This window comes from Eublepharis macularius, chromosome 12 (assembly GCF_028583425.1).
Source record: "Eublepharis macularius isolate TG4126 chromosome 12, MPM_Emac_v1.0, whole genome shotgun sequence".
NCBI classification, from domain to species: Eukaryota; Metazoa; Chordata; class Lepidosauria; order Squamata; family Eublepharidae; genus Eublepharis; species Eublepharis macularius.
Genome location: NC_072801.1, coordinates 46386813 through 46409083, shown reverse-complemented (window position 1 = coordinate 46409083; position 22271 = coordinate 46386813). Strand labels below are relative to the sequence as shown.

General features: G+C 43.2%; 1 protein-coding gene across 1 annotated transcript in view; it reads left to right on the top strand.

Annotated features, from left to right (window-relative positions):
- The window catches only part of MPP3 (MAGUK p55 scaffold protein 3), a 78464-nt gene that overhangs the window by 28496 nt on the left and 27697 nt on the right, over nucleotides 1-22271 (top strand). Inside the window, exons 9-11 of the mRNA XM_054994699.1 lie at nucleotides 4192-4388; nucleotides 11628-11692; nucleotides 17251-17271. Of these exons, the coding sequence (XP_054850674.1) occupies nucleotides 4192-4388; nucleotides 11628-11692; nucleotides 17251-17271 (283 nt within the window). The remainder of the gene's footprint in view (nucleotides 1-4191; nucleotides 4389-11627; nucleotides 11693-17250; nucleotides 17272-22271) is intronic.

Below are 22271 nucleotides of genomic sequence, written 5' to 3'. Positions count from 1 at the left end.
GCAGGCTGTGACAAGGAAACAGCTTGGTGCCTGCTCTGTCAACTTTTAGGTGCCAGGCAAATTCGGTCCTGTTGGCTTGCCAGTCACCTGGTCGGGGCAGGGGATACCCCACCCCCAGGTCTATTGCCTGCTGCCTCTCCAAGTGATGGCTGGAGAAAAATGTAAATAAACCCGGCAGTGTTGCATGTGCCATTACATCAATTCCAGTGAAAACCCAGAAGTGATGGAAGGTAGCTCTAGGATTTGCTGGAAACTCTTTTTATCATTTCTGTCAGTTCCTAGAACTACCTTATGTAACTTCTGGGTTTTCACTGGAAACAACATAATAGTGTATATGATGTTACAGCCCCATGTACCCTCCCCCAAATTGTCCACTGGTTGTCAGACATGGCTTGTAAGTCACTTTGGGTCTCTGTTGGGGAGAAAGGTGGAGTACAAATTAAGTAAATACATACAATTCCACACTTTCTTCCTTTCCTGGCCCTGGATGTCTCATAATAACTGGTCTGTCTTGCTGCTTCTGGCTTGATTTGTGCGGTATTGGGGTGTGTGTGTTTTAAAGAATTTTATTGCATTTTTATTGTTTTAATCCATTTTGGAACCCATGTCGGGAGAAATTGAGATAGATGATTTTTTTTGGAAGGGGCTGTAGTTTAGTGTGAGAACTGCAGCTTGGCATGCAGTTCTGGGGTCCCAGGTTCGGACCCCAGAACTCCAGTTCAATGAGTCAGAAAAGGGTCAGCGAATTAAAAGGGTCAGGTAACCTTCCTGAGACCTTATGGAGCTGCTGCCAGTCAGTGTAGACAACACTGATCCGATAGGCCAGCGGTCTGACTCTGTAGAATGCAGCTTCATGTGATGTTTAGGGGAGGGGTCATGACTCAGAGGTACACCGTCTGCTTTGCATGTGAAAGGTCCCAGGTTTAATCCCCAGCACTTTTAGTTAAAACGATCGGATAGTGGGTGATTGAAAGACCTCTGCCTGAGACCCTGGAGAGTTGCTTCCAATCAGAGTAGACAAGTCTAGCTTTGATAGACCAAGATCTGACTCATGCATAGGCTAAGTCGGCTTCATGCATCGAAGTGGGGCCGTGGCTCAGTGGCAGACCATCTGCTTTGCATGCAGGAGGTCCCAAGTAGGGGTGCACAATTCGGTAATCAGATTACCGAAAAAACCCGAAACATACCTGTTTCGGTTTGTTTCGGTATTACTGAAACGTTTCATGATTACCGAAACGTTTCAGTAATACCGAAACAGCGATTACCAAAACGTTTCGGTATGTTTCAGTAATCGTTTTGGTATTTCGGCTTGTTTCGGTAATGCATTTCAATGGGAAAAAGCCTCCCCAGGCTTCCCTGAGGCCTGGGGGAGGCATTTTCCCACAGAATCAAGACAAACTTGGTGGGAACCTTCCTCTAACTCCTCTCTAACAACTCCCCAAGTTTCAGACAGATTGGACTTTGGGGGGGGCCATGTTATGGCCCCCCAAACCAGGTTCCCCTATCCTTGCCTAAAAAGGGAAAGGTTTTCGCTTTCTGCAGCTAATCTCTTATTTTGTGCTTGCTGCTGCTGATCTTCATTATTTCCTATGGGGAAAAAATGAAGAGGCAGGCTTGTCTTGCCAGGGGTGGCATTTTGCATGCAAAATGCCCCCAACCCTCAGGGGCCCTTCTCCCACCTTTCCTCCCACCCCCCACCAAGGCTCAGCCAGCTCCCACTTGGGGGGCCTCCCAAAGTAGGTTCTCCCCCCCCCTTTCTCCACTATTTCCAGCTGGGAAATAACAGAGGCTTGTCTTGCCGGGCGGGGGGGGAGAGCACCTACTTTGGGAGGCCCCCCAAGTGGGAGCTGGCTGAGCCTTGGTGGGGGGTGGGAGGAAAGGTGGGAGAAGGGCCCCTGAGGGTTGGGGGCATTTTGCATGCAAAATGCCACCCCTGGCAAGACAAGCCTGCCTCTTCATTTTTTCCCCATAGGAAATAATGAAGATCAGCAGCAGCAAGCACAAAATAAGAGATTAGCAGCAGCAAGCGAAAACCTTTCCCTTTTTAGGCGAGGATAGGGGGACCTGGTTTGGTCCAATCTGTCTGAAACTTGGGGAGTTGTTAGAGAGGAGTTAGAGGAAGGTTCCCACCAAGTTTGTCTTGATTCTGTGGGAAAATGCCTCTCCCAGGCTTCAGGGAAACCTGGGGAGGCTTTTTCCCATTGAAATGCATTACCAAAACAAGCCAAAATACCGAAACAATTGCCGAATCGCGAATACTGAAACAGCTTGCCATTTCGGTATTAGCGATTACCGAAACGGTTTCTTGTTTCGGTAATAACTGAAACAAGAATACCGAAACGGTGTGCCTTTGCACACCCCTAGACCCAAGTTCAACCGCCTGACATCTCTCATCTAAAGAGATCAGGCAGTAATGGTTGTTGTGGGTTTTCCGGGCTGTATTGCCGTGGTCTTGGCATTGTAGTTCCTGACGTTTCGCCAGCAGCTGTGGCTGGCATCTTCAGAGGTGTAGCACCAAAAGACAGAGATCTCTCAGTGTCACAGCGTGTCTCACTGTGACACTGAGAGATCTCTGTCTTTTGGTGCTACACCTCTGAAGATGCCAGCCACAGCTGCTGGCGAAACGTCAGGAACTACAATGCCAAGACCACGGCAATACAGCCCGGAAAACCCATAACAACCATCGTTCTCCGGCCGTGAAAGCCTTCGACAATACATCAGGCAGTAAGTTATGTGAAAGACCTCTGCCTGATACCTTGGAGAGTTGCTGCCAGCCAGAGCATTGATAGACCTTGATGGATAAGGTAGCTATCATGTGTTCATATGAATAAACAATAAGCATACCCATCAATTCAAAAGTAGAATAACACTCTTGGGAGGAGAGTAGCCTGTGGATCTTTGTTGTGTGGGAAAGGGAAGAGGAGGGAGTGGTTAGATTTTTCTGTTTTTCCATTAAGTGGAAAGGAATTGAGTATTTTCCGGATGCAGCTGAACCCCTTTGTGTGCATGTTTTGAAAGACTGGAAGATTGCTGTTGATTGAGGCCAATAAAACCACTGTCCTGCTGTCAGAAGAGAGATGCAGGCTTTTCTGTAAGGAAATCACAGACATCTGATCATTTAGAATGAAAAAAATATTCCTTTGTGGTACAGTCGTGTTTGCCAAAGGTTTATCTACACCTGCTGCAATGCTAAGAACATTTTCCTGGGAGTAAGCCCCATTGAATAAAAATAGGACTTACTTCTGCTTAGGATTGCTCATACTTTAGTAAAAGCAAGTATTAACAGCACATTAGTCTTTGCAGGGCAAGCCAGATAAGAAGAATGCTGTGTGTGCATGCGTTTTTATAGAATGACTTCATACTCTGAGTATTCTTACAAAAAGACATTCAGGTATTCTGTAGTGTTTTAAATGCCCCTCCCAATTTTGTCCATGTGTGTGTTATGTGCCACCAAGTCACCTCCGACCTATGGTGACTGTATGAATGAAAAACTTCCAAGATGCAGGTTAACAGACTTGCTCAGATCCTGCAAACTGGAGGACGTGGCTTCTTTTATTGAGTCAATCCATCTCGTTTTAGATCTTCCTCTTTTCCTACTGCCTTCCACTTTTCCTAGCATTGTTGACTTTTCCAGAGAATCTTGTCTTCTCATGATGTGACCAAAGTATGATAGCCTCAGTTTTGTTATTTTAGCTTCTAGGGAGAATTCGGGCTTGATTAAATGTAAATATTATGTGATCTTCCTTTTTCTGTTTTTCTACTGCATTTTTTAAAAAAAACGTGCCATTGGTGAATGCTTCCTTAAATTGCAAATCCCGGTGCCAGTATTTTTAAATGGCAAAGAGCAGCAGCAGCTTTTCTCCCTGTCCCATCTAATTTAATTTTTATTTGTTTAGGGACATAAAATTTCAGGGATGTTTGCAGTTCAGGATGATGAGTTCTGTGGTCTGTAAAATTCTATAGGTTGGATCCAGCTACCTTTTCTGCTGATGAAAAATGAAAGCACCAAAAAATCCTCTGCTGGGGATCAGGGGATTTGCAGGACCAAAGCTCATGACTGATGGGCTGTGATAAAGAGAGGGACTGGGTGAGAGCTTAGTGAAAAGATTGACTACATCCAACCCTGTGTCTGTGTCAAGCACCGCAGAATAGCTACAGGATGGGCCCTGATTTTAATTTGTTCTCCCCCAGGTGTTCATGAGAGCCCTTTTCTCCTACAACCCCAAAGAGGATAAAGCCATCCCTTGCCAGGAAGCTGGGCTGCCGTTTCAGAGAAGACACATCTTGGAGGTGGTGAGCCAGGATGACCCAACGTGGTGGCAGGCCAAGCGTGTAGGGGACACGAACCTTCGGGCAGGGCTGATCCCCTCGAAACAGTTCCAAGAAAGGTTAGTTGGACAATTGGGATGGGAGGTGCTGTTTCTGGGCCTGTGCTGGGTTAGAAGCAAAGACCGTGGATGAGGCCGGAGTGTAAGTAGGCGAGTTCGAATGCTTTGTCAACAATACAAAATTCTTTGAACCTCTTTGAATTGGGTTATTGTAGCCTCAGTTTCATTGCAATTTGGTAATACTTCTGTTCAGAAGAGTCTGTATATTTTCTATGCCCTGACCTGGATGGTCCAGGCTAGCCTGGTACTGCCAGATCTCAGAATCTAAGCAGGGTTGGCCCCGATTATTACTTGGATGGGAGACAGTCTCAGTGCAGAGACAGGTGATCACAAACCAACCTGTCTTCATCTCTTGCCTTGAAAACCATATAGAGTTGTCTGCAACTTGACAACACTTTCCTCCTCCTCCACCACCACCACCATTAATATATTTTCTATATATTATAGAAATAAATAGCCGTCTTTATATTTATTTCTTCTTTTTGGCCCAGTTCAAGAGACTGAAGAGTCCACACATCATTTTCCACTTGTGGCCACTTTAGCATGTGTGGACTTTACCTTACAAACATGAATTGGTTCTCTCTGAGAAGGGCTGAACAGTGCAGTCCTATGCAGGGTTACTGCAGTCTGAATCCTTTGTCATAAATGGATTCAGTCAGGAGTAACTGGAGTTGGAATTGCGCTGAAAGTCTTAACTGGTTAAGTACGGTGTTGATGCTTTGCATGGATCAGTCTGGTTTCAGTCCAACAGCCAGGAAATTCTTCTTTTTCAATGTTTCCTACCCGCAGTATGCCTGCCCAAAGACCATTTGGGTTCTCAGGGTCTCTCATGGCTTTAAAAAGAATGTTGGGGATTTGTACTCCAGTAACAATTCCATTATGTGGTGCTGGAGGAGAGTTTTGCAGATGCCTTGGACAGCCAAAAAGACAAATAAGTGGGTACTAGATCAAATCAAGCTTGAATTCTCCTTAGAAGCGAAAATGACAAGACTAAGGCTATCGTACTTTGGTCGCATCATGAGAAGTCAAGATTCTCTGGAAAAGTCAGTAATGCTAGGAAAAGTGGAAGGCAGCAGGAAAAGAAGAAAACCTGAAACAAGATGGCTTGACTTAATAAAAGAAGCCACGTCCTCCAGTTTGCAGGATCTGAGCAAGTCTGTTAATGATAGGACAGTTTGGAGGTCTTTCATTCATAGGGTCACCACAGGTCGAAGGTGACTTGACTGCACATAACACACACACACACAACAATTACATTGGGTAGTCTTTCTCACTTTTGATTGTTGGATTTAGGGCATGGGTACAATTTGACCACTGATTCCCTGTGCCAGTATTGTTTTTCTTTCTTTTTGCCTTTCTGTGCTTTATGTGACTTGGCTTACTCACCTGAATCATCTCTCTTTGCTCTATAGCAAAGAGATGCTCATGCATCTGTCTTTCTCATAGTGCACTCCAGATTTTGTAGGCTGGTCTGTGTATGGCACTGGGTAAATAATTTATCCTTTATAGCAAGGGTTTGGACTGGACATGTTCTTCATTTCCCACATCTATTCAAATTCTGTAACTTCTTTGTAAATGGAAAATAGCATTTATGTATGAACCTAGAAGATTTTGATAAAATGGACAGAGTTATGGTGTTTTATATGATTACGGCGGCCAGAATGTGTTATGCACAGTTGTGGAAGACTCAGGAGATACCATCTATGGAAGACTGGATTCTGAAAGTTTTGAATATGGCAGAAATGTACAAATTAACAAGGAAATTGAAAGAACAAGAAGAATTGGATTATACATCAAGCTAGGAAAAATTTAAGAAATATATGGAGAAAAAGTGGGACATGAAGGGGAAACTGTGGGCTTTGGAGAATTGAAGGGGAGATAGAAACTTACTTAAGTTTAAAAAGGGGTATATTTTACTGTATTTTATTGGATTAGTATAGTATATTTACAGGGGAGTATAAGTTTGAGTAATAAGGTTATAGGGAATATATGTGAAATATAGATAATATAGATAATTGGTATGTAAGGAATAGTATGTTACACATATATATGTATTTTATTTAGTATATGTACCTATTATTACATATAATTTTTACATTTTTAATTAAGATAAGTAATATAGTAAGTGTAGATAGTTAAGATAAGTAAAGAGACTTGATTAGTATGTATAATATAGATATACATTATAGACTTTAAGAATTTATATGATACACTTTTTAGATTAAGTTGGGTATGGAAAACTGCTGGGAGTCACCAGGAAAAAAGGGGGGGGAAGGATGGGGAAAATGTTATAGGGTAGAAAATGATAATGATTTTTGTGTATGTTTGTGAACCCATCCAATAAAAATTTTTCAAAAAAAAAAGGAAAATAGCATTTACCTGTTCCTGACATTGTTCTTATTCAGAGACGATATTGCCCTCCAATTAAATGTATATGACCAGGTCATTTTTGTGGTTTGGGCTGGAGAACAACCACACCCTAGCTAAATTTTGGTCAAGGCCTTGAATTTGTCATGCCTGATGTTTTCCCTGTATGCTTGCTTATTTACTCGTTTGCTTGAATTTTGGTCCTGCTAAGTGACATAAGTGCCTCTGAGCTTGTGCAGAGTGCTACTTAGACATCACTGCCACTCCCAAGGCATCTGAAATTTGAAAATTCCTGGCAGATGTTAATGCTGCCACTTGTCTTCTTTGGTTTCATTTAGTTACTGAGATTTTCATTCAGTCTAACAATGATGCTGAGAGGGGTGAATCAAATGGGGTTGCTTGCCTTTTGGGGTCAGGAGAAAGAATGAAGGCTACATTTCTAAAAAGGTCGGTTTTCTCAGTCATGTGGCTACCCAGAGAGATCCAGAGCTCTGTTAGAAAGAGCTCCTCAACCTTCATTCCGTGTCCTGTTCTGGGAGTCTAATGTATTGTGAATTGATTGGAATTAACCTGTTCTATTAATTACTGCAGAACTCTCTTTGAATCTTACAAATGGCAGGCTAAATGCGAGATTCTGTTTTTTGAGTACAGTGCAGCATTCAGCAGACTAGGCTAGATCCTGTCAGTTCTTCCCGTCCCTTATTGCTTTTGCAAATAGAGGTGCCACGCTTCTTGGCATAACCATTTTGGTAATCGAAAAGGGCCCCCATCTTGTACTTTCTCTGCCAGAAGAACTGGTAGGACCCAACCCTCTGAGTCAAACTCCAGACCCACATTCTGCACTGCAGAAACATCTCTTTTGTGCCTAGATTGCGCATATTTCCATATGTTTATGCACCCTAATGTATTCTGCTTCCAAGATTCAGATTGAATGAGTTGTTTGGGGAGGGGGTAATAACTGGAGTGACTGAATTATGAATAAAGGTAGGGAACGGTGGGTGGTGGGAATGCTCAGTTATGTTTGCATTGGAGCCCCCAAAATCCTTTACCTTTGGAAGCCTTTGGAATCTCAAGGTTTTTGCGCTTGCATGCATGACAACTCATGTGCTTCTAAGTTTTTTCTGCAAGTAAAAATTGTAGAAATATCCCTTTTAATAGTTATTTTGTCACGTTAAATCTTATTCTTGATACTGAATTCTGTATTTGAGTCTAATGATACCATGCAAGCTGTTGAGTTCAAACATTTGCTCAGTTATGCAAGTCACTGAACAACCTTGCCCCCCACGCTTAGAGAGCTTATGAGTGATTAAGATGTGGAATTCACTGCTAGGGGAAGGATAGAGTGGTCGCCATAGACATAGACAGCTTTAAAAGGGAGTTAGGCAGGGTTTATCAGTGGCTACTAGCCGTGATGACTAAAGGGAACCTCCACATTCAGAGGCAATAAACCTCCGAATACCAATGCCAAGAGACAACTTCAGGGGAAGGCCTTGGCTTTTATGCCCTGTGGTTGGCCCTCCATCGCAACTGGTTAGCCACTTTGTGAGACAAGATGATAGACTAGATGGACCACCGGACTGATCTCGCAGGCCTCTTTTTTATTTCTACATTATGGAGTACAGAGGATGGGCCCTGGCTTCTCACCTCTTGTCACAGTCAGTCATGAATTCTTCAGTTCCTGGATCTGCCTGATTTGTGCTTGTGTTGTGTATGGAGAAGGAACTTCAGCCTCTCCCTCACCATTTTCCTGACCTGAAACAGTTTGTGATGGGGGCATTATTTGGCCCATGAGGGAAACCTGTGTGAAAACAGGGATTTCCCCAATGGACCAAGTAGAGGCCCCTCACCAGGACTATGAGGAAAATGGTGCAGGAGGGGGAGTCTGAAGCCCCTTCTTCATATATGACACAGTTGTGACCCAAATTGAGCCTGCTGTCATGGGAACTGAGAAACTCTTGGGTGACAGTTACACAGGACGCAGGGTGGGGGCCCTGGACCTGTACTCCATAATGTGGTAACTGTCAGTATCTCTCAGCCTGGCTTACTGTGGAGAATTGAGGTAAGAATCACATGTGGCACCCTGAGCTCCTTGAGGTAAGAGCAAGATAGAAATTTGTGTGAGAGGCGAGTTCTACTGGCTCGGAGGACTAGCATCACCCACAGCAAAATTTTACACCCTTGACATCTGGACCCCATTTTTCTGGTCAGCCTCTGCAACCTCTCAAGGGTTTTGACAACAGAATTTGCCTCTGAAAAGCTTAGCTACTGTGAATTTTTCTTTTTCCTTAAAATTGATTTTTTTTCATGCCGAGGAGGGAACAAATCGATGGTAATGGAAATGAATGCTCTGCATCTTGCAGGGTGTTTGCCTTCCACTCTTAATCACAGTCTTTCCTTTGAATATTCATCTTCAGACAACTCCTGTGGCCAAAATCTGGAAAAGTAATAAAACTCCTGAGACCCATAAGAGAGAATCCTGTAGCACTGCAAATGGCTTAATCTTTCCCATTTTGTACATGTGGCGTGTCTGTTAAAAGGGGGAGTGGAGACTAATCCTCCCCCCTCCCTCTCCCCAGTGAAGCTGCAGGAGCACTTCCTTTCCAAAGAAAGCTCCCTCCTGCCTCCTCTTGGCCCTTGAACAAACACATTAACGCACCAGCTGTTTGCATGGCTCCTGTTGAGTAAACGTAGGTCTCACACCTGAATTCCTGGATTGGCTTACAGAGTAGGTCTAGTGGTTGGATTCATGGCAGCTGCTTCCCTATCAAAGGGACAACCATATTTTTTGTTTCTGAAGAGTGGGACATTTTAAATGTACAACAAGCACAGAATGTGTAATTCGCTTGGTGGTGAGAACTTAAATACTGTGTAGAGGCTCCCACCTTATGGAACAGCCTGCCTGAAGAGGGCAGGAAAGCTCCCACTCTCCTGGCTTTCCTCAAACTGTGCGAAACTGAATTGGTCAGGGGGGGCGTTCTTATACAGGTAGTAGGGCTATACTGTAAGGAAATGGTTGAGAGATGCTTCGATAAAGGAATAGAGACCTGTAGGCCGTACTACTGTGCTCTGTCCATTAGTATTTATTATGTCATATCAAATTGCTTATGTTTCGTTTCAGCTGTTTCAGCTCTGTCAGATTTCTGCTCGTTTTCAAATTCTGCAATCTGTACCCTATTGTACTGTTTATCGAATGTCTCCGCTGTTGATCGTATTGAATTACATTGTCTAATCCTCCTTGAATCTCAGTGAAAAAGGCAGAGTATAAATAGCGTGAGTAAAATAAAAATGAAGATCGGCTGACAGTGCAATCCTAAACAGATTTGTACCCATTTGAGTCCATTAAAGTTGGTGGGCTCAGAAGGATGTAACTCTGTTTAGGATTGTAGTCAACCAGATTACTGCAATGTGCTTTGAATAGAGCTGCTTTTGGAGTGGAGCTGTGGCTCAGTGATAGAGCATCCACTCTGTGTGCAGAAGGTCTCAGGTTCAATCCCTGGCATCTCCAATGATGCGAAGGATCACTAGCTGAGATCCTGGAGAGCCATGGTGAAGAGGTGACCTTGATAGATGTGTTCAAGATGGTTTGGAAATTGCAGTTACTGAGCAGCCTCTCCTTCATCCTGCTTGGTTACTCACCAGCTTGTTCTGTCTTAGCTGATTGGCCACAGCCTCGAGACGAGATTCAAAATTGATGCAGCAGCATCCGGGGGCTTAGACAAAGACCTTCAGGGCAGGTGTCATCTCAGGATATTGGTGACACCCAACCCCAAAGTGTGGGATGATCTCATTTTGCGACCTAACATAAATATTGAAGTGTGTTGTTGATTGCAACACTGGCCTCTGTAGCACTCCGCAGGACAGATCTTAAACTGATGCTGCTGCCTCTCCCGTAGAAACTCTTTGAGCCTGTCCAGAATTTTAAAAAGACACAAGCCATCAAAGGGCCATCCCTTTACTATCTACCCACATTCCAAACAATTTAATAAAATAGAGTGATCGGCCTTGTCAAAGGCTGTTGGCAAATGCAGCAGAACCAGCAGAGACAAATGGCCTGTATCCAGAAATTATCCTTCAGTGCAAGTGAAACTGTCTCAGCCCCACAAACCAGGTGGCTGTGAAGTGGTCCATCATGGAACTCAAGGTGGCTTTCATAAGGTTTCCAGAAGGTCTCCCACCCAAGCACTGATCAAACCCAGACCGGCTTAGTTTTAATAAAGTCACTGTATCATCCTTTGCCTCCTCAAGGTGGGTGTCTTGCATTTTAAAGCTTTTTCTCCATGACACTTATTTTTAATTTTGTCTTTGTAATTATGGATTTGTTGCGGGGTAATGTTTTTATTGTGGTTTCCAGCCTTGGTTCCAGTGATCTGGGAGAAAGGTGGGCCTATAAATATTTTAAATAGATAACATTCCTGGAACATCTAAAGAAAATAAAAGTATGCATTTTGGCACGTACAGTATAGCTGGGTGACCTTGGGCGAGTAACAGTTCTCTGGAGTTCTCTCAGCCCCACCCACCTCACAGGGTGATTGTTGTGGGGTAATCATAACACTTTGTAAACCGCTCTGAGTGGGCATTAAGTTGTCCTGAAGGGTGGTATATAAATCGAATGTTGTTGTTGTTGTTGTTGTTGTTATTATCATCACCTAGCAAGTAGAAACAATCCCGCACTCTCAGGATCCAGATCAAGGCCTTCCAGATCAGAGGACTTGCCTCTCAGCATCTTCCACCATAGAAGTACATCACTCTGCTCACCATTTAGCTTGAAGCACTGAATTTCCCCCCTTGCTGATTTCTGTCTTCACTGTTGTTTGATACTTTATACTCCCCCCCCCCCCATCTCTGAATGACAACTACTGTTTTTGTATTTAGGCGCCTGATCTACAGAAGAGCCATTGGCATGCTGCACAACACCAGAAGTGCAACAAAACCACTCTGTAAGTGACTGCACATCTCCCCCCCCCCCCCCGCCCCTATCCTCGGCACTTGCATTTTTGGTTCATTTTAGCCAGTTTTATTTGTTGAGTTTTAATGGCAGTCACTTGAAGGTCCTGAGCTTGAAGCCACAGGGAGCATGCCATTTGAGTAGCACAGCTGGCCAGCAGTCATGTATCACTTGGAGGTGGGTGGGAGTCATATGAGGAATGTGGCTTGTGACAAGGAAGGCGAGCCTCACGTGGGCACAAGGAGGGGTGGCAGGGAGATGAAGCCATCAGAGGGGAAAGATTTTGAAAGCAATCCTACAGCCAGAAATTTCTGATTGTACCAGTCTTCTGACGAAAAACCAGGCGTTCGGGAACATCTGTAACATGAGTCATTCCAGCCATTTTTACGAAAGAAGAAGATGCCACATCCTTCCTAGGCTAAGTGGTTCTTAGATTTTGGAAGTCATTCCAATGTTGCATGTAAACCAGATAGTTTAAGCAACCTAGCTAGTCCTAAATTAACGGCATGAACAGTTGTTCCTTTTTGTCTTTCTGGGCTCCAAATATTTGTTAACCATTTTGCTATCTTGTCCTTTAGCAGTCTGTTCTCTAGGCTAAGCCTAGTGCATTTCCATCTAGCCATCTCTTGTTTTGCTGTCTAATCGCTTGGGTTATCTGTGTAGCGTTCCTCTGGATCTTTTTCACCTTGCCAATATTGTTTTTGAAACTCAGCACAGGACTCCAAAACCAACCCTGCCAAATGGATTTTGCCACAAGCCTTCCCTACATATTACCCTCTGTAGAGTATTCTGCCCTCCATAAGGGCCAGATTTGCACCTATGTGTATTGTGGGTAAGAGAGGCCTTAGGCGCAAGCTGTCAGTGCACTCCTACTCAGAGTTACTCCAGTCTAATCCACAGATTTAGACTAGAACCATGGTGGAGAGCCACATTCACATTTTCCATCAGCCAAAAGAACCACACGACTATTATATTCCCTGAACGTGCACACACAATAAGATACAAGTATTAATATTAAATGTGTATAACTGTAACCTATTAAATTAAGAGTACCTCTGAGGAAGTAGGGTTGTCTCTCCCCACTACTGATGAACCTTTGCCCAGCCCTTATCTGGAGTGAGTGGAAGGGCTTGCATGTCAGACTCATGGCACAAAAGAGTGTGCAAGTTTTCAGGTTCTCCAGAACTCTTGATTATTGAGCTGGATTTTTTCAAAGGTTCCCTATGTTAAAAGTCTCCCTCCAGTTGAACTCTCAGAAGAGCCACATGTGGCATGTCTAAGAGCCACGTGTAACTCCTGAGTAACTCCTTCGATTAAATTTGCACAGGATTGCAAATTATTGGAGTTATCTTGATAATTGTGGTTTCAGGGGCATAAGATCAGGGACAAAGCAATGGAGGGTTTCAGAGGGGAATTCTTCAATTGTGACTAGACATGGGCACGATCGGAATTACGAACTGAAAATTGCCCCGATTTTGGCGTTTGCGCCATCGGGACCAGGCTGATTGGTTCTGTCCACGGCTCCCAGTTCAGCACTCGGGTAGGGCACTCTATCGGGTCTCAATTGGATCAATTGGTTTACGTTCAGGATTGCAGTCTGCAGACAGTCTGGCACCAGCCATCTGTTCCCGAGGGAATGGAGCCCCATGGAAATGGAGCCTGGGGAATGCCAGAGCTGTTTGCCCTCCTTCTGTCGCTCTGGAAACGCGAATGGAAGCCCAGCTTTCCTTGATCAGCAGGGCTTCCTTCCAACCACGGAGCAGCCAGAAAAGCGCGCGCCCGTCTCGTCCATTTGGGAGAAGAGAGGGGAGGGTGGGGGAAGGGGGTGTTCTTCTGTATCCATGGGTGCTCGAATCTCATCCCTGCAAAGCCGGAGAAGCAGCTCTTACGGCCAAACACAGCCCTCCTGCGTAGCAGACCCAGGCTTTATAAATAGCCATGTGCTGTGCAACAAAGTTTCACTTTCCGCTCGTGGGTGGAGTGGGACAGAGGCGAGCTCTTGCTTGCTGCTTTTGGAGAGAGAAAGCGCAAGAGAGAGAGAGAGAGGGAGCTTTAGCTTTGGGCTTCAGCGTATAGGGAATTAGGGAATAGGGAGCTATCTCCTCTGGTTCCCCGCCCCCGTGACAGTACCGGCACACTCCCGTGGGGACAGACCTCCCCGCCCCCTGAGGGGAGGCAGCTTGCCACCGCCTCCATGGGCCTGCCGGGCCCGGTGGCCACCATCCTCCTCACCCACCATTCCTTTAGCGCTGGAAACCGTGGGGCGCCCTCCCATGTCAGCCTTCCCGATTCCCGATTCCCGATTCCCGATTCTGTATCGGAAACGGGACTTGATCGGTGAGGTTTGGGTACCTGGGTTCGGCGCCACCGCGGAATCACGATCAGCTAAATCGGGATTGTTTTTTGGATCATGCCCATGTCTAATTGTGACCCCCTCCTAAACTCCGGTCCACATGTACATCTCTTTAGATGCTGATCTTTTGCACTATCCCATTCCACCACAAAGTCCTTTTGCTATAGGAAACCATCAGGAGTTGCAGCATTTGAGAAGAGGCAGATAGAGGTTTTCCCTATGGGGAGAATACCACATTCCTGTACCTCTTCTTTTTCTCAGTGTGTGAATAGTACTCATTTGGTAACACTTTCCCCAGCAAAAATAAAACAAGGTATCTGGCAATGAGATTTGCCCTAGTCTTGTAGGTACAACTGACCTCTGCTGACAGCCGCTTCAACTTAGTCAGGATACATCTAGAATAGGTAGAGTAAGGTTAAGTCTGAGTTAAGTAGTCGAGTTGGGCAGCCCCATCACATCATCAAGCCCCACCCGATTGGATGAAAGCATGGAGGGGAGGAACCAACCCTAGGAGGGGATTGGAAAGGCAGCTTATATAAGGAGTATTTGCAGCAAACCAAGGAGGATGAAATATCCCTGTGCAGGCAGCTTGTGAAAGCAAAGAGTACAGAAAGGAGGAGCGATCCGATGTTTCAGGGCATCCAGTCTGAGGTGATGTGGGTCCTCCTGTGCATGGAATGTTGTGATGGAACAAGGACAGTGTGGCCTTGAGATATGTGTGTGCATCAGACAGCAGTTTTGCAGCATGTGGAAGACTTAACTGTGGTAGAAGCTTTCATGGAGGAATGCCTGCTTCATGCATCTAACCGACAAAGTAGGTTGTCGTCAGTTTGGACCACTATACAATCCATTCATCTTCAAAGTGCTGCAAGGCCCCTGTTGGCATTAATTGTGCTGCTTTTTAAAAATGCCGAGACCCTCACGGGGTCTTCAAATTCCAGGCTTTGTTCTGAGCTCAGGATGCAAAATTTAGTTGGAGGGAGGGCGGAGTGAATGTAAAAGTCTGTCCTTTTTAAAAACTCAAAACAACAACCGGAAACAGACCAGGCTACTGCTTCCATGGCCTTCTCAGCACTTGTGCTTTACCATTTTGTGTCTTTGCTCAGGTGCAAAATGGAAAGAATGAAGTTGCTTTCTAAAGCGGGGATGGCATCTGATTGCAGTTGATCATGGGACTGGGGCTAGAGAAGGCGATTAGAGTGGGTCCCCTTAAAATTGCCATTTTAAAAACCTGTCTGTAAACAGTAAATTCCTAACTGCTTCTGCATTGCAGACTCTGCACAAGGCAAAAGATGTTACCAATTTCTCCATAAGTCAAGTGTAGATAATGTTTCGGGAAGCCATATGCCGCAACATCTGTGTGTCCTCTAAGGAAGCAACTAGAGAAGATGTTGGAGATCTGCAATTGGTTTGCTTCATCTTTTAAACCTTTTATTAATATATGTTGCAGGAGGAGGAGGTGTGGATTGGGGTTGCAATGCTTGGGGACAAGGGGTTAACCCTTTCTCCCTACATTGGCTTCCTGATGCAAATGACTCCCTGGGGTAATTTGCACAGATAGTAAACACCTACAGATAGTTCTGCATTCACACTGCAAATCAACAAGGGCACTGAAACAACCATTAAGAGGCAGAGATGGAATGGGTTGGGGCTTGCTTTTTAAATGCAATTCCGACCAGAAAAGAGTGTCAGTCAGTCTCACAGCAGAGAGGTATCCTATAGCACAGGAGGAACTCTGACTCTGATGGTTGCCGGGCTACGGGTAGGGTGAACTCCAAGGTGAACTCCCAGGAGGGTTTCCAGACCCTTGATTTTTGGCATCTGCTTCCAGCATCTCATTTTGGTTCAGACCCCATTCTCTCTGGTGACTGGCCCCATCTGAAACAGATCCAGTCCTTGCCACTGCCGTGTGCACTTTTTGTGTAACTTAATTGGAGAAAGTAGGACTAGTGGGAATGGGGGTAGAGTACTTCGCAGGGCAGACCGAGGCCTTCCGAGCTGCAGTGCACGCTCACTGTACAAACACGGGGAGATATCATTGACATTGTTCCCAGTGCCTATTAAGGCTGTGATGAAGATTCATGAGAACATTATCCCATGGAGGTTAACATCTAGAGCATCATTGTATGTTACCAGGACTAATGAGGCCCCTGGATGCTGGTTCCTTGTTTCCCGTCTACTCTCTTGTATAATTGCATGATTTACAGTGTAACCCTAAACACAACCTTCTAAGCCCATTTAAATCATTGGGCTTAAACAGACATAACTCTTCTTAGGATTGCACTGTTATTCTGGGGCCACAGTGTCCTGTATATACTAATATGCCATTGCTGAATTGCAGCGCTTAGGAGGTCACTTAACTTCATATATGTTTATAATGTCTGGATCACTTTTATGGATGTTTGCCAGATGCTCATAGGAGATACTCTGTGCTGATATGGTGGTTTATAACATAGCAATGGTATGGCCCGATGGGCCTGTACTGGCTGGATTTGGGGCACTGTGTGGCTTGCAGGGATCTGTGGAAGATTTCAGTTCCAGCTGGTCTGATTTGCTAAAAAAAACAAAAAGAAGAGTTGCATCTTAAAGACAAACAGGTGTCTTGCAGGGTAGGAATTTACGAGTTTGAATCCCACAAAGCCTCATGGGATGATAGTTTGTCACATAAGTGAATTCTCAGTGTAAAATGGTGATCTTCAAGCCCATGGACCTTTTATTTTGTTTTTGTTGAGGTTACCACAGTTGCCTCACTAAAATTGCTTGTATTTTTAAAAATTAACATTTGTGTAACTCCATAATCTCACTCCAAACGTGAGCATAGAAGTGAAAATTAGTAACTGTATAATGAGGGATGCCACTAATGTGTCAGAATGGTCAGACAAATTGGACCAAAATGGCAGTGGAAAATAAAAGTTGGGAATGAAGCTGCAGTGATCTCAATGCATTCAAAGAGAGTTATCCAGAAATATCCAGCACTAGTGGCCCATTAACACAGAAATGTGGTTACAGGGTCTCCTTTGTCACACTTCTAGGAAACACATAAATGATGCCTCCCTTTGCAATTGCCCACAGGTTGTTCTTTGAAAAACCACAATCTGAGCAGAGTTCCATTAATTCCCACCCACTGTTCCATTGAAATTTTTCTTTGATCTTTTAAAAACCTGTTATTGCCTCTTATCTTTTTATGCTAACCACAGATGATCAGTCTTCCGAGAAAGGTAGGTTCTTCACCTATTCTGAAGTGAGCATTTAATGTTTTGATTTCTTCCTTCACATAAGCAGTATGATAAATAAAAACAGCCTCCTGTAACTGGAGTCTTTTTTTTACTATATATTTTTTATTTTCTAAGCAATAAAAAGGATACAAAACAAAAATGGATCAGAAATACAAATTATACTAAAAAAAGATTAAGGTACCCATTACAAAGATTGTCTAGAATACAACAGCCATATATTGTTTATTTGGATTTATAACAACTGGAAATGTTTCCTCTCTCTATTTTACTATATCTCACTTTAAAATCAAATATTGATCATTGTATTTTAGAGTATTTAATGATATTTGTTGTTGTACTTTTCTTACTTCCAAACTAATTATTTAAAACATATTATGATCTAAACGTTTCTAATACTAACAATAGTATGCTATAATATACCAAATTATGCTAATTATACTTTATTAGTCAAATTAAATAATATATGTTTCTATAGCCTGTTTCAAAAAATTTGCAACTTAAAGTAAACAGCATATCTATAACCTCTGTTAACCTCTGTTCATGTCCAAGTTTACATTGTTAATTCATATCTTGTATTTCTCATCTTTATCTATAATAAGCAAACTAATTTTCCAATTTCTTTTCAGATTCTTTAATGGGTCTTCTATTTATATAATTCGTTAATTTTGCCATTGCCACATATTCTATCATTTTATCCTTCCAGTTTTTTCTAGTTGGACACTTTTCATCTTTCCATTTACTTGCCAATACTACTCTTGTTGCTATTAGCTTATACCTAAATAGTTCATATAATATTCTCAACATTGTCTGGCAATATTCCCAACAACATAGTCTCTGGTTTTATTGTAAAATCTGTTTTTAAGATCTTTTGAATCTCCGCATGTATTTCTTTCAAAAAAAATTTGAGTTTTTATGCGTTTGTATATGTGTTTTGTATGTAAATCCAGGTTCTGTAATCAGAATTCATAATTAAACACACACATCAATTTGCACAGTTCTCATAATTTTACTTCCAGGGGGTTGTAGTGGTTAGTGTCATACTAGGATATGGGAGACTTGGGTTCGAATCTGCACTCTGCCCTCGTGACCTTGAGCCTGACATTCTCTTTCAGCCTAATGCACCTCACAGCCTTGTTGTGAGGATAAACGGGAGGAAAGGAGACTGATGTATTATTCTTGGATGAAAAATGGAATGAAAATCTAATAAATAAATAATAAAATTGATGTTTTTCAAGTAACCTAAGTATTATTTTGGTCAATAAAGAGAAGTTATAGATGAAAGAAATGGAGATGCGTTCAAGTTTCCTGAGTAATCATGAGGACAAGGGGACATGGGTATTTTTTAAAACAATAAGAAACAAAAACTGCTTTCGCTCATCTTTCTTCAGTGCCGTCCTATCACATATCTTTCAAAATCCCACCATGTTCACTAGGACTGAACCCTTCAGTCTCTCTGTCAGAAAAAGCAGGTGTCTGAGTGACCCTGAAGTTCTCACTCTTGCAGATTTTACTACTCCTATTTTAATTTCTGTTGAAGTGTGAAGGTGGAATAGGTGGCAGAGGGGAGAGACGTGATGTGCTGAACTCATGTTCTGTAGTTAGATGGACAAGATCAATTGTTGAGGATCGATAGAGTGGAGGAGGAGTAACACAAACCGACAAAATCATGGAGGGGCTTTTGGGAGATGAAGATATTGAACAGTGACTTGAAGGAGGGGAGAGCAGCAAAGGCCATCCCTGCAAGACGGGACAGGATCGGTGCTTGTGCGACTAGCATAAGTGCCAGTCTAACAGAGGAAGCCTAAGTGGAGTTACAACCTATTAAACCCATTGACTTCAAAGGGCATAACTCTGCTTAGTGTCACTGCCAGTGTCTCACAGTTACAGTGTCTCACAGTCACAAACCATACCTGCAGATGCTTGATTCAGACTGGATCTTGGGAATAAAAGCACTGGTGTGCTAAGTCCTGGGTTGCCTGATTTGCTTCTAAATCTAATTTACTTCATTTCCTACTCCAGCTCAGCCCTGGATTCATTTATATGAATTTGCAAGCAATCAAGGGGCTGAAATGAGGTTGTTGCAGTAGCAGTCCTTTTTAGCATCATACAGTGTGTGTGGGGGGGGGGGGGGGAGGAACTGAGTTTTTTTTCTAATATACCCTTGAGGCAGCTAATGTCAGTCGTGTTTAATTTTCCTTAGCTATTAATTTGCCTTTTTTTAACCATGTAATTTTTTGTTGTTGTAATCACACAGATTAAGCTCCTGCTGTTTCTTAAAAAGCCGTTGTGTAGCTTCCTGGGAGCTTTTGTGAACACAGCAGGTATTTTCCTGATGATCCTCAGTGGTGTTGCTTTTAATTTTTCCTTCCTGACTTTCAGCAATGGGCCTTCCAAGAAAAAGAGCAGCTATTTAGCTTGTGAAGGCTCCAAGTCAGGCGTGTGCCTTTTAACTTCATCGTACGGTGCCTAATTTTTGAGATGCTTTATAAATAATAATAATGATGATGATTAATATTTTTATTAGCTTGGCAGTTAAATTTTAATCCCATCAGTACAGCTTGTGAGTTAGTTTGTTTTCTCTCACTGTGTGGCTGTCATTAAGGAACAAAGAATGCTTGATGTCCAGTTGGGTGAGGAGGAAGGAAAATAGCTTTCATTGGAGTGGTAAACATCATGCTTTCCAAATTAATGTAGATGGACTCAGGTCTCACTTCTGCACGTTTGGTTTGAGAGGAGGAGGTAGACGAGATGGTATTCTTTGTGAGCCCTGACTCGGAAACTAGATTTGGCTGATTGTTTCCTTCTAGTGTGTAAAATGGACCGTGCCTAGCTCTCTTCCCTTTCCCTTTCCAAAAAGAGGCCTTGCGTGTGAGCACTTGGAATGTTTGTGAACATTCTGTGACATCACCACGGTTCCTGTTTGTTTTTAATTGGTACTGGGTTTTTTTAATTTTTTAAAAAAATATATACCTTGTGTGTTTGTTTTTATCTTGTTAATGGTTGTGATCTGGTTGTGATATTAGCTGCCTTGAGTCTAAGGACAGATGGTGGGATATCAAAGTTTTCAATGAATAAATTAATAAATGGGTGGGTAGTTAGGGATGGCTGACAGGCAAATGGCAGCTGCTTGGTCACTTCTAGCTGTATGAGTTGGATCCTACCATCTATTCCATTCCATCATATCCAGTTTCTCTCCTCATTATAATCCCCATCCAGTATGACTTTTGTCCATGAGGAATCCACGTTTCTTTGTATAGCCTTTTAAGCAGTTAAAAGGGGCCCCCTCTCTTTCTATCAGACAACAATACCTGGTAGGATCCAGCCTTCATGTTTTTTATCTAAAGATTCTAGGACAAATAGGAAGGTTATCATTTTGAACCTCAAGTGTTACTACAGCTGTGTCTGTGCTTTTAATGCTTCTATGTAGTTGCACTTAGAGCACTGGGCTATTTCTCTCCCACCTTCCCCCTCCCCCATAGTTTCCAGTTCAAAGCAATCATTCATACTGGTCTGAATGGCCCACAGCAGCTCTGTCTTGGTTTCCACATTTCCTTTGAAGAGGTATGAGAGATGTACATCATATGCAGAGTCAGACCAATGGTACATTGAGACCTAGTCTTGAAAAAGTGCTCCTGGCTTCAGAGAGAGGGTCTTTCAGAGCCTTGGTCCCTAAGAATCTTTGAATGGGGCATCTTGGGACTCATATGGTGCTTGATGATTTTCAGAAGGGAACAAGATGGCCAAGATCTGAATGGGAGCAGTAAAGAAACTGACCCTGAAAGTGGTGATTGGAATAAGGCAGGTGCTCAGTGGCCTAGTTTGAGAGGCTTGACCAGTTGCTTGTTGGGAGTGGAACTTTTGTTCTGTGCATACTAGCAACCCCTGGTTTGGCATGCCCCTTAGGGTCCCACTGGAAGTTTGTTATTTGTTTCTTCTACCTACCTGTTCTTGAGACTGTTTTGTGGGTTAGTGAAGAAATCAGCTGAACAAAGTTAGTAACATTCTCTCCTCTACAAAATGCCTGTTGTGAAGGAAGGGGTGTTGTAGCCATATCCCACATCTTCAGGCTCAGGAAAGGCGGCTCCCACAGGGAAGTTTTCCTCTGCTCTGAGTTCCAAACTGGAGCACTTCTTTAAAAAGCATCTACATGACATCACGTGCTAATTGTCCTTTCCCCATCCTCAATACGCTTTTGGGAAAGAGCTCAGTCCAGGTGCATTATCCCAGAGTCTGGACAGGAAGGAATGTGTTTGCAAAGTTTTCCACATCGCTGCCATTTTCTTTTTGTCAGTCCCTTGTGGCCTCCATTTGCCCTACTGTATGCAAATGTAAGATGGTATTCCTGGAAAAAAACCTAGTCTTTCATTTCAGTAAACACTGTACCGGTTTTCTATGGACCAAAGATTTTTATGGGACTAAAGGGCTTTTAGAGACCTTTTACAGGAGGAGAAATGGTAGATGAAACAATTCCTTGTAATCCAAGTACAAACCACGCACAGATTTATGCCAGTGCACTGAAATAACCACCCAGGGTGCCCCCGGGCATATTTATTGCTGATTGTGAGGCCTCACACATGCCGCTTCCTAAAAGCAGACTTGTAACAACCATTGTTTGGGCTGTGGAAACTTTATGAATTATTAACCAACAAGTCAGTTATAAGTAATGTTAAATTGTAAAGTTTCAGTGACGCAAACTTTCTTATACTGGCTCTTTGTTGATCTTTTGCACTGAATTGTGATGCAGTTTCGTTCTTTAGGTAGGCTGAAAGTATGATCCTATTTAATGTCATATGTTAATGCTTATGTCTTGTTTCAGCTCTGTTTTCAGATTTCTGCTTGGTTCCAAATTTTTGCAATCCAAATCCTATTGCACTGTTTATTGGATATCCCATCCTGTTGCTTGTATAACTTGCATTGTCTAATCTGTCTTGAGTCTCAGTGAAAACGGCGGACTATAAATGACATAAATAAATAAAAAATTG